The sequence below is a fragment of the Callithrix jacchus genome, chromosome 19 (assembly GCF_049354715.1).
Source record: "Callithrix jacchus isolate 240 chromosome 19, calJac240_pri, whole genome shotgun sequence".
Lineage (NCBI taxonomy): Eukaryota > Metazoa > Chordata > Mammalia > Primates > Cebidae > Callithrix > Callithrix jacchus.
Genome location: NC_133520.1, coordinates 49,512,275 through 49,524,505, shown reverse-complemented (window position 1 = coordinate 49,524,505; position 12,231 = coordinate 49,512,275). Strand labels below are relative to the sequence as shown.

Here is a 12,231-nt window from a genome sequence, read left to right as displayed (position 1 = left end):
TTTGTTGGCCTCATATATGTCTTCTTTTGAAAAGTGTCTGTTCATATCCTTCACACACTTTTGAATTTTTTTTTTTTTGTTTCTTGTAAATCTGTCTTAGTTATTTGCAGATTCTGGATGTCAGCCCTTTGTCAGATGCATAGATTACAAAAATTTTTTCCCATTCTGTTGGTTGCTGGTTCACTATAGCGATTGTTTCTTTTGCTGTGCAGAAGCTCTGGAGTTTAATTAGTCTATTTGTCTATTTTGGCTTTTGTTGCCAATGCTTTTGGTGTTTTAGTCATGAAGTCCTTGCTAATGTCTATGTCCTGAACTTTTTTGCCTAGGTTTTCTTCTAGGGTTTTTATGGTGTTACGTCTTATGTTTAAGTCTTTAATCCATCTGGAGTTAATTTTAGTGTAAGGTGTCAGGAAGGGGTCCAGTTTCAGCTTTCTGCACATGGCTAGCCAGTTTTCCCAACACCATTTATTAAACAGGGAATCCTTTCCTCATTGCTTGTTTTTGTCAGGTTTGTCAAAGATCAGATGGTTGTAGATGTGTGGCGTTGCCTCTGAGGCCTCTGTTCTGTTCCATTGTTCTATATCTCTGTTTTGGTAGCAGTACCATGCTATTTTGATTACTGTAGACTTGTAGTATAGTTTGAAGTTAGATAGTGTGATGCCTCCAGCTTTGCTTTTGCTTAGAGTTGACTTGGCTATGCGGGCTCTCTTTTGGTTCCATATGAAGTTTAAGGTGCTTTTTCCCAGTTCTGTGAAGAGGGTCAATGATGGCTTGATGGGGATAGCACTGAATCTCTAAATTACTTTGGGCAGTATGGCCATTTTCACAATATTGATTCTTTCTAACCATGAGCATGGAATGTTTTTCCATCTGTTTGTATCCTCTCTTATTTCCTTGAGCAGTGGTTTGTAGTTCTTCTTGAAGAGGTCCTTTACATCCTTTGTTAGTTGTATTCCTAGGTATTTTATTCCCTTTGCAGCAATTGTGAATGGCAGTTCATTCTTGATTTGGCTCTCTTTAAGTCTGTTATTGGTGTATAGGAATGCTTGTGATTTCTGCATACTGATTTTGTATCCTGAGACTTTGCTGAAGTTGCTTATCAGTTTAGGAGATTTTTGGGCTGAGATGATGGGGTCTTCTAACTATACAATCATTTTGTCTGCAAAGAGAAACAATTTGACTTACTCTTTTCCTAATTGAATACCCTTTATTTCTTGCCTGATTGCTCTGGCTAGAACTTTCAATACTATGTTGAATAGGAGTGGTAAGAGAGGGCATCCTTTGCTAGTGTCAGATTTCAAAGGGAATGCTTCTAGTTTTTGCCCATTCAGTATGATATTGGCTGTGGGTTTGTCATAAATAGCTTTTATTATTTTGAGATATGTTCCATTGATACCAAGTTTATTGAGAGTTTTTTAGCATAAAGAGCTGTTGAATTTTGTCAAAGGCCTTCTCTGCATCTATTGAGATAAACATGTGGTTTCTGTCTTCGGTTCCGTTTATGTGGTGAATTACCTTTACAGACTTGCGTATGTTGAACCAGCCTTGCATCCCAGGATGAAGCCTACTTGATCGTGATGGATAAGCTTTTTGATGTGCTGTTGTAATCAGTTGCCAGTATTTTATTGAAGATTTTGCATCTATGTTCATCATGGATATTGGCCTGAAGTTTTCTTTTCTTGTTGAGTCTCTGCTGGGTTTTGGTATCAGGATGATGTTGGTCTCATAAAATGATTTGGGAAGGATTCCCTCTTTTTGGATTATTTGGAATAGTTTCAGAAGGAGTGGTACCAGCTCCTCTTTGTACGAATTCAGCTGTGAACCCATTTGGACCTGGGCTTTTTTTGGTTGATAGGCTATTAATTGCTGCCTCAACTTCAGCCCTTGTTATTGGTCTATTCAGGGTTTCGGCTTCTTCCTGGTTTAGGCATGGGAGGGTGCAAGTGTCCAGGAATTTATCCATTTCTTCCATGTTTACTGTTTTTTGTGCATAGAGTTGTTTGTAGTAATCGCTGATGGTAATTTGTATTTCTGTGGAATCGGTGGTGATATCCCCTTTATCGTGTTTTATTGCATCTATTTGATTCTTCTCTCTTTTCTTTTTTTATCAATCTGGCTAGTGGTCGATTTTGTTGATCTTTTAAAAAAACCAGCTCCTGGATTTATTGATTTTTGAAGGGTTTTTTGTGTCTCTATCTTCTTCAGTTCTACTCTGATCTTAGTTATTTCTTGTGTTCTGCTAGCTTTGAGGTTTTTTTTATCTTGCTCCTCTAGCTCTTTCAATTTTGATGATAGGGTTTTGATTTTAGATCTTTCCTTGCTTCTCATCTGGGCATTTATTACTACAAATTTTCCTCTAGACACTGCTTTAAATGTGTCCCAGAGATTCTGGTACGTTGTGTCTTCATTCTTGTTGGTTTCGAAGAACATCTTTATTTCTGCCTTCATTTCATTGTTTATCCAGTCAACATTCAAGAGCCAGTTGTTCAGTTTCCATGAAGTTGTGAGGTTCTGAGTTAAGTTTCTTAATCCGGAGTTCTAATTTGATTGCACTGTGGTCAGAGAGACTGTTTGTTATGATTTCCATTCTTTTGCATTTGCTGAGAAGTGATTTACTTCCAACTATGTGGTCAATTTTAGAGTAGGTGTGATGTGGTGCTGAGAAGAATGTATATTCTGTGGATTTGGGGTGGAGAGTTCTGTAAATGTCTATTAGGTTTGCTTGGTCCAGATCTGAGTTTAAGTCCTGGATATTCTTGTTAATTTTCTGTCTTGTTGATCTAATATTGAAAGTGAAGTGTTAAAGTCTCCCACTATTATTGTGCGGGAGTCTACGTCTCTTTGTAGGTTTTAAGAACTTGTTTTATGTATCTGGAGGCTCCTGTATTGGATGCATATATATTTAGGATTGTTAGCTCTTCTTTTTGCATTGATCCTTTTACCATTATGTAATGCCCTTTGATCTTTGTTGGTTTAAAATCTATTTTATCAGAGACTAGGATTGCAACTTCTACTTTTTTTTCCTCTCCATTTGCTTGGTACATCTTCCTCCATCCCTTTATTTTAAGCCTATGTGTATCCTTGCACATGAGATGGGTTTCCTGGATACAGCACACTGATTGGCAATTTGGATAAAAAGTCAAAACCTGTCTGTGTCTTTTGATTCATGCATTTAGCCCATTTACATGTAACGTTAATATTGTTATGTGTGAATCTGATCCTGCCATTTTGATGCTAGCTGGTTATTTTGCCCATTAGCTGATGCAGTTTGTTCATTGTGTTGATGCTCTTTACCATTTGGTATGTTTTTGGAGTGGCTGGTACTGGTTGTTTCTTCCTGTTTACTGCTTCTTTCAGGGGCTCTTGTAAGGCAGGCCTGGTGGTGATGAAATCTCTGAGCAGTTGCTTGTTTGTTAAGGATTTTATTTCTCCTTTGCTTATGAAGCTTAGTTTGGCTAGATATGAAATTCTAGGTTGAAAGTTCTTTTCTTTAAGGATGCTGAATATCGGTCCCCACTCTCTTCTGGCTTGTAGGGTTTCTGCCGAGAGATCCACTTTGAGTCTGATGGGCTTCCCTTCATGGGTAACCCAATCTTTCTCTCTGGCTGCCTTTAGCATTTTTTCCTTCATTTTAACCCTAGTGAATCTAACGATTATGTGCCTTGGGGTTGCTCTTCTTGAGGAATATCTTTGTTGTGCTCTCTGTATTTCCTGGACTTGAATATTGGCCTGCCTTGCTAGATTGGGGAAGTTCTCCTGGATAATATCCTGAAGAGTTTGCCAGCTTGGATTCATTCTCTCTGTCACATTCAGGTACACCTATCAAATGCAGATTAGGTCTTTTCACATAATCCCATATTTCTTGGAGGCTTTATTCATTTCTTTTTACTCTTTTTTCTCTAATCTTGCCTTCTCATTTTATTTCATCGAGTTGATCTTCAATCTCTGATATCCTTTCTTCTGATTGATCAATTCAGCTATTGAAACTTGTGGGTGCTTTGCAAAGTTCTCATGTTGTGTTTTTCAGCTCCATCAGGTCATTTATATTCTTCTCTAAGCTGTTTATTCTCATTAGCATTTCATCAAACCTTTTTTCAAGGTTCTTAGTTTCTTTGCCTTGGGTTAGAACACGTTCTTTTAGAGAAGTGTGTTATTACCCACTTAGTGAAGCCTGTTTCTGTGAATTCATCAGACTCATTCTCATCCAGCCTTGTTCCCTTGCTGATGAGGAGTTGTGATCCCTTGGAGGAGGAGAGGCGGTCTGGTTTTGGGTGTTTTCATCCTTTTTGTGCTGGTTTCTTCTCATCTTTGTGGATTTATCTACCTGTGGTCTTTGTGGTTGGTGACTTTAGGATGGGGTCTGAGTGGATGTCCTTTTTGCTGATGATGAAGTTATTTCTCTCTGTTTTTCAGTTTTCCTTCTAACAGGCCCCTCTGCTGTAGGACTGTTGGAGGTCCTCTCCAGATCCTGCTTAGTTGGGGATCACCTGCAGCAGCTGCAGAACAGTAAGGGTTGCTGCCAGTTTCTTTTTCTGTTATCTTTTTCCCAGAAGGACACCTGCCATATGTCAGCCTGAGTTCTTCTTTATGAGGTGTCTCTTTGGGTATATGGGGGTCAGGGAGCTGCTTGAGGATCACTCTGTCCCTTATAGGAGCTCAAGTGCTTGAGCTATGAGCTCTGTTGTTCTGTTCAGAGCTGCTGGGCAGGTAAGTTTAAGTCTGCTGCAGCAGAAATCAACTGCCTTTTCCCCCCATTTTTCTGTCCCGTGAAAGTGGGGCTTTATTTATAAGTTCCTGACATACTGCTGCCTTTTTTCAGAGATGCCCTGCCCAGTGAGAAGGTAGCCTAGTCACAGTCTGCCAGCAGTGGCATTGCTCAGCTGCTGTGGGCTCTGCCCAGCTGCTGTGTGAACTTCCTTGCGGTTTTGTTTATAGAGGTATAGTTAGAACTGCCTCGGTAATGGTGGTCTGTCTCAGCAATGGCTGACTGTCTCTGTAATGGCAGACTGCCTTGGTAATGGTGGACTGCCTTGGTAGTGGCGGACTGCCTCGGAAGTGGTGGACTGCCTCGGTAGTGGTGGACTGCCTCAGTAATGGCAGATGCCCTTCCCCCACAGAGCTGGACCGTCCTGGATCCAGCTGTGCTTGCTGTGAAACTCTCAATACAGAGCATTTCAGATTGCTGGTCTTTGTGGGGGTGGGACCTGCTGAGCCAGATCACCTGGCTCCCTGTTTCAGCCCCCTTTTTTAAAGTTGAATGGGCAACTCTGTCTCCCAGGTGTTCCAGATGCCAGGTGAAACGGCTGCCCAGATTTGTGTGAGTATTTGTGCAGAGACCCACTCTGCTGGCTGAAATGGCAGTGCTGGAGACTCGTGGCGCTTTTCTGCCCAGGAATCTCCTGGTCTGTGGGCAGTAAAAATTTGTTTGGAAATGTGGTGATCACTCACCCTCTGTGTTCTCACTGGGAACTGCACTCCAGCCCTGTTCCTATTTGGCCATCTTGAATCCCCTTCACATTTTTTTAGTACAGATTTTGTTGTTTATTATTTCTAGCCACATTAATTTCTATTTTCTTATAGTTATTTCTGTGGTTTAACATTTAACTATTTACTTTTTATATGCTATTATGATCTCTCAAGGGAGACCATTCATCTGTTCATTCCTTGAGGAAAGGACTGTCTTTTATATATCCCATTCAGTGTCTAATATTCGTAAAAATCAATCACTTCTGAGCTTCATACTTATAAATTCGACTGCCTGGTTTCTTAAATGAATCAGAAATGCAACAAATCTAAATCTGAATCATCTTTCTGTCCTAAATTTACTCCTTCTGTTTGGTCTTTGGGTAGTTTGGTAGAAGGGCCTATTTCCCATTTGGGAACCTGCAGCTACCCTTGACCACTACCTTTCCTTTATCCACAGCAAATCAGTCACCAGGTTCTACTGACTTTCTCTTTCTTTCAGACAGAGTCTCACTCTGTCGTCCAGGCTGGAGTGTGGTGGTGCGATCTTTGCTTGCTGCAACCTCCACCTCCCTGTTTCAAGTAATTCTCATGCCTCAGATTCCAAAGTAGCTGGGATTACAGTCATACACCATATGTTCAGCTAATTTTTTTTTTTAGGGATAAGGTTTTGCTAAGTGGGCCAAGCTGGAGTTGAACTCCTGGCCTCAAGTGATCCACCCACCTTGGCCTCTCAAAGTGCTGGAATTACAGGCATGAGCCACCACGCTCGACCATGACTTTATTTTTTTTCTTCAACTCTTCTCTTCCCTACCATAGTGCTACAATGCAGTTTATCATCTCTCAACTGGATTACTGTCACAGATTTCTAAATGGTATCCTTGAGGAACATCTCATTACCCTCAAATCCTCACAGCTACCAGAATTCCCTCTCTCTTGAATGTCGACTCCTGCTTAAAACATTCCATCGGCTTTCTATGCCTCCTTACCACCTTGGATAAAATCCAAGCTTCTTGCTTACAAGCATCACTACTATTTCTTCCTAGGTCCCTTCCCAGCCTTGTTTCATAAATTGCAGTTCAGCATCACCTTCTGGTTTCCTGTCAAGCTGTTTCCTTTGCCTGCAAGGCCTTTCTCTTTGATGCCTACTTAGCCTTTAAGATTCAGGGCAGGCATCACAGGCAGGTAACACATGCTCTGTGTTACCACAAGACAAAAATGTTGACTTCCTTATCACCGTGCTTTCCACATGGCGCAGTATAATTGTTTCTTTATCTGCTTTCCCTTTCCCTCAACTAGGTGGCAGGTGTCTTAAGAAAGGGGACCATATTTTACTCATCTTTGTAACTAACTCACTCCCAGAATCTTTATCCACAGCTCTTTTTCCATGAAGTGTGCTGAGCCTACCAGTCATGCTATCTAGACTTTACTGCTTTACTGCTGCTCATTTTATTCACTTACTATATTTCTTTTTTTTTTTTTTGGAGATGAAGTCTCGCTTTTGTCACCCTGGCTAGAATGCAACGGCATGTTCTCTCTCATCTCGCTGTAACCTCCCCCTCCTGGGTTCAAGCCATTATCCTGCCTCAGCCTCCCAATAGCTGGGATTACAGGCATGTGCCACCATGCCTGGCTAATTTTTTGGTATTCTTAGTGGAGACAGGGTTTCTCCATGTTGGTCAGGCTGGTCTCAAACTCCTGATCTCAGGTGATCTGCCCACGTTGGCCTCCCAAAGTGCTGAGATTACAGGCATGAGCCACTGCACCCAGCCCCATTTAGTACATTTCTTAAAATGATTATTGTATAACCAGTTTTCCACTGTTAATTTTGACTCAGCTTTCTTGTAGGTACATTCTTGCTTTCTTTCTTACCACATTGCATTTCCCTAGTTCTTTAAAAAACTGATTATTCCATATTTCTCTTTTACAGAGTCTTTGTTCTTGTCCTACCCGCCAACTAATAAAACTGCCAGCAGTTCTTTCCTTAGCTTTCTCTTCCTTTTCTCTCTACTTTTCTTCAGTGGTCTTGTCTGTTCTCAGAGCTTCAACCTCACTTCTATGCAGACAGCTCCTTATAACCTACCCCTTCTTCCTCATGCTGTGATCCTCATTTCCAATTGCCTATTAGAAAATTGTAAGTAACTGCAGGGCACCTCAAATACAACACATATTATATGACCAAAGCCATTATCCTTTTTTCTTAACATCCCCAGAATCATTCCATCCTAAACTTCCCACTTCTCCATTTATTGCTCCTTTCCAATTCCACTGCTACTATGCCTGGATTCTGTTATCTTGTCTCTCATAGACTACTATAACTGGCCTTACTGCCCCTAGTTCCTTATTACTGAATCCTACTGCAATAATTTACTTACATCATAGCCTTTGCTCAAAACAAACAATCAAAATCCTTTCAATGACCTATAACTAAAATACAAGTTCAAATTCTCTGGCCTTACATTCAAAGACCCATTTAATATGACTTTAGGGTAAAAATAAATAAATGGAACCTTTAAACAATATTTATGGCATTTCTTCTCACTATTCCTTTACAGATCCTCTATACAAAGGTAAAACTCATTAGTCCTTATTTTCTCTTTCTGTTTTTCCTCCCTTTAAAGCCATTTTCTTTACCTGGAATGCTAACTCTCTACTCTGCCTATGAAATTCTACTCAAAATCTTCAATGTCCACATCAGATATCATGTAACCTACTAAATATTCTCTCCACAGTGGTCGGATGAAACCCTCTGTCCTCTGAAATCTCCTTAGTTCTTTTGTGTCTTTTCAATACTTACCAAATACTTTTTTTTTTTAAACTGTAGTTATTTGAGTCTATGTCTCCTTTCTCCTCTTGGCATTTAGACTCCTTGAGGACAGAGGCCATGTCTAGTTCATTCTATAACTCTCTGCCCTATCCCAACCCCAATATGTAATTACAACAGCACAGAGGACATTCAAATATCAAACAAATGTGAATTAAGTGGGAAGAAGAAAACAAACGTGGAAATAGCCATGATCTAACAAAAATGATTATACCTACCTATGTGCAAAGAAAAGTAGAAGTTTGTGGGGTTGTGACAAACATAAGTATTAGTAGGAGGGTGAACTGCTAAAAGGAAATTGAAGATAATTGTCAATAATTCCAAATCTGGAGGAGATCCAAGGACTTCTGCTATAATTTTCACAAATGATCTACAAACCTCTCGGGGCATGGATGTGAGTTGCCCCTCTTTGTGTTCCTGAAAAAATAAAAATCAAACTCTCTTTAGATTTAAAGAATTGTCAACTTAACTAAGATTCTTCATTTAGGCACAATATTGTTTTTAAGATAGAATTCTGTTGGTTTACTACTCTAGTCTGACCATATTTACCATTACCATAATAACTCATTAAATTATTTCCTAATTCAAGCAATCTTGTTATTAAAAATTCATTAACATGGGGGACAACTTAACTATAGCCCATTTATCTTAATTAAGTGAGGCAAAGTTATACTACAACTCTCACAAGCATAGACTCAAAAGCCAAACCGCGTAGGTTTGCATTCTGGCTTCTCTACTCACAGCCATGTGATCTTAGGTACATTATTTAACATCTGCATGCTTCACTTTCTTTGTCTATGTGAGTAATACTAGTGCTACTTTTTAGGGTTGTTCTAAGAACTAAATAACATAAACTCTTAGAATAGTGCCTTGCATATTGGTAAGCCCCATATAAATGTTAGTGATAAACTACAATCACTACTACTACTGCTACTACTACCTTTTCTTCTTCTTTTAGTACTACTACTATTAGTAATGGTAGTATGGGATTAAGACAGAAAATTCTGATAGACAAAACTCCTTACAATAATACAATATGCTCCAGTTTATGAAGCCCTTTTTTCACAACAGTTCTATGACAGGTTTTAGCCCTCATATCTAGAATATGAGGCTCAACGTGGTTATCTGACTAGTGTAAACCACACATAAAATATGTAGGGAGTACAACTGTAACTCAAACACAGGCCTCTGAGCTCTTCCTACTGCAACATTTACTGTCTGGAATAATGAGACTTGGCAGAATGCCAAGCAATTACTAAAAATAAAGCTGTATATAAATAAATTGTTTATATCTTCCAATTCCACCTCCCCAGTGGATAGCAGCTGGCCTCCAGACTAAGGGTAAAGGAGGCAAACTTCTTCATCTTCTCTCTTCCTATGTCCAAATATATATCTCTACATCCACTCTTCTTCATTTACGCTTGTGTATTGCTGAATTGGAATACTTAAAATGTAGATGTTAATTTTGAAACAATTTAGTTTAACTACCTCAGATTTAAAAAGAGAACATTGAGTCTACAGAATAAAACACAAAACCCCTTTGCCAAGATCTCATAGCTGTCAAGTGGCCAAGCTAAGACAGGAACATAGATCTCCTGACTTCCAATTCAGAACTATTTCTGCTACAACCGTCTGCATTTCTTTTAAAGCATACTCCATGTATCTTCTTAACTTTCTTGGCTGCGGCATCAGTGATTCATTCCTAAGTCCAGCCCAGGTTACTTCTATCTTGCCATCTCCATTGACTCTTTATCAATAGTCACTGGTTATTATTTTTTAATCTTTTAACTTCACCTTATGTGAACATTCTGTTTCTGTCTTTGCATTTGCTGCTCGACTTTTTAATAATCATTAATTCTCACTGCCTTTAATGATCTACCACACATGCTGTTCAAAGTCTCTGAAATCTCGCTCTTGCCTTATCCATGCTATTAAAATCTTGTAAGTTACTAAGAATTTCTGAGTCAATGGCCCTTTATCTGTCTACATTTTCTCTGAACTTTCTATATCATTTGGTTCAAGGTATCACCTCGTTCTGTACATGTTCTTCCCCTTCTGCCCACCTCTGGCTTTCACTTTACTGAGTTTCCTCTTGGTTTTTCAATTACTCTTTCTATATCTCTTTCAATAGTCCCTTTTTTTGTTTCACGTCCTGAAAATGGGTATCTCCTGAGGTGTAAACCTCAGCCCTCTGATTCTCTCATTACATTTCTCTATCTTGGAATGCTTATCCATCCTCGTGGCTTCACTACCACCAGTTTATTGTTGCTGAATGTCCTGCTATAATCTCAAATGTAGACTACATAAACTACAGAACTTGCAAGGTTGCTTCTTTTTTTTCTGATAAAACTATTGTCTTTCCGGTTTCCCAGCTTGGAATTTAATGTTATATTTGACTCCTCCTGAAGCTCCATTTAAACAGAATCAAGTCCTATGAGTTCTATCTTTATAATTTCTCTCATATTTTCTCCCTACCTAAATGCCTCTACTTTAATCACCAGGGCTCAGTTTCTTTATACTGAACTCACGAACTAATGTAACTGCCTTATATCCAATATACTACCAATTCATTAATCTTCCTGAAATGCATCAAAACTCTGAGATCCCTTAAAGGCAAAGGCTAAGTTCATTTCTTTATAAACTTCCCACAATACCTGACATAAAGCTATGTTTAATAAATAGCTGTTAATTTGATAAGCGGGCTCGTTGAACAAACAAGGGTAGAGAACTACACATTTCAGAAAAAAAATTGTACCAAGATTTTTCTAGCATTTTTGTAAATAAGACAAAAGTGAAAATATATATGGAAATCTCCAAGTTTATGTGTCACTTTTCTGACATACAAAAACTAAATAAGAATATCACATTGTCATATGAACTTAATGAAAATTGGCCAATACATTTCAAAATGGATATGCAAAGGAACAAATTTAGAGGAAAACTGATGTATAAATGATACATAAAACAGTAAACAAGGGGCCTGAAAGATCAATCAACATATTGTATTCCCTACAACAATAGTCTAATTTACCACAGGGGCCAAGAAAGGCAATAAAATATTTTTGTGCTTTTGAAATTCATTCATTTAACAAATATTTATCAGATACTCAGGTGTGTCAAGTACTGACATTACAGTATGATAAAAAACAAACCACATCCTTGCTTTCAGGAGGCTTACAGAGGGAAGTAAACCATAATTTCATAAATAACTAAAACTGTATGTACATAAAGTGAGAATAAGTGTATAAAGGGAAAATGACTAATTTATACGGAAAGGGAAGGGATTTCTCAGGAATTAAGTCTTAAGTTGCCACATGGAGAATAAGCAGGAGTTAGCCAGATGAAAAGAATGAGATCAATTAATTGTTAAAGCAAAAAGAATACCATGTACTCTGAGACAGAAAAAAGTATTACTTGTTTAAGGAAGGGAAAGAAATCTAGGGAGGCCGAGTCCCATAAGATGAAGCTAGAATGGTAGCCAGATCATGTAAGCATCCTCAGATTAACATTTCTTATAGACGTTGTCACAGATTTTGAATTTTAGCCCAACTACAATGAAAAGACATTAGTGCCACTGAAGCAAAGGCACTCAAAATAGAAAATATTACTGATCTCACGGAATATCTGTCTTTATCTAACTTGACAAAGTTCTAATAGATGCCTCAGACATTAAACTTGGAAAACTGTTTAATACACCAACCAAGCAGATATTTATCAATATCTTTTATCTGCTTGGTTAGTATATTAGATGATATTGATAAAGGCAGAGAAAAAAAATTAAAGGGGCCACAGCACAGACATTACAATGCAACTGATAAAATCAGTGTCACTTTTTAACATAATTTTTGGATACACTTTAAAATACTAATTCTATCATATAAAATAGACTCTTAGCAAGTTTATACTTATTAAAGCAATACATACTTATAAATTTTTATTTAAGG

The 12,231-nt window shown here is 38.4% G+C and overlaps 1 protein-coding gene across 1 annotated transcript in view; it reads right to left on the bottom strand.

Annotated features, from left to right (window-relative positions):
• The window catches only part of LYST (lysosomal trafficking regulator), a 217,894-nt gene that overhangs the window by 102,589 nt on the left and 103,074 nt on the right, over window positions 1-12,231 (bottom strand). Inside the window, exon 21 of the mRNA XM_002760888.6 lies at window positions 8,506-8,704. Within this exon, the coding sequence (XP_002760934.3) occupies window positions 8,506-8,704 (199 nt within the window). The remainder of the gene's footprint in view (window positions 1-8,505; window positions 8,705-12,231) is intronic.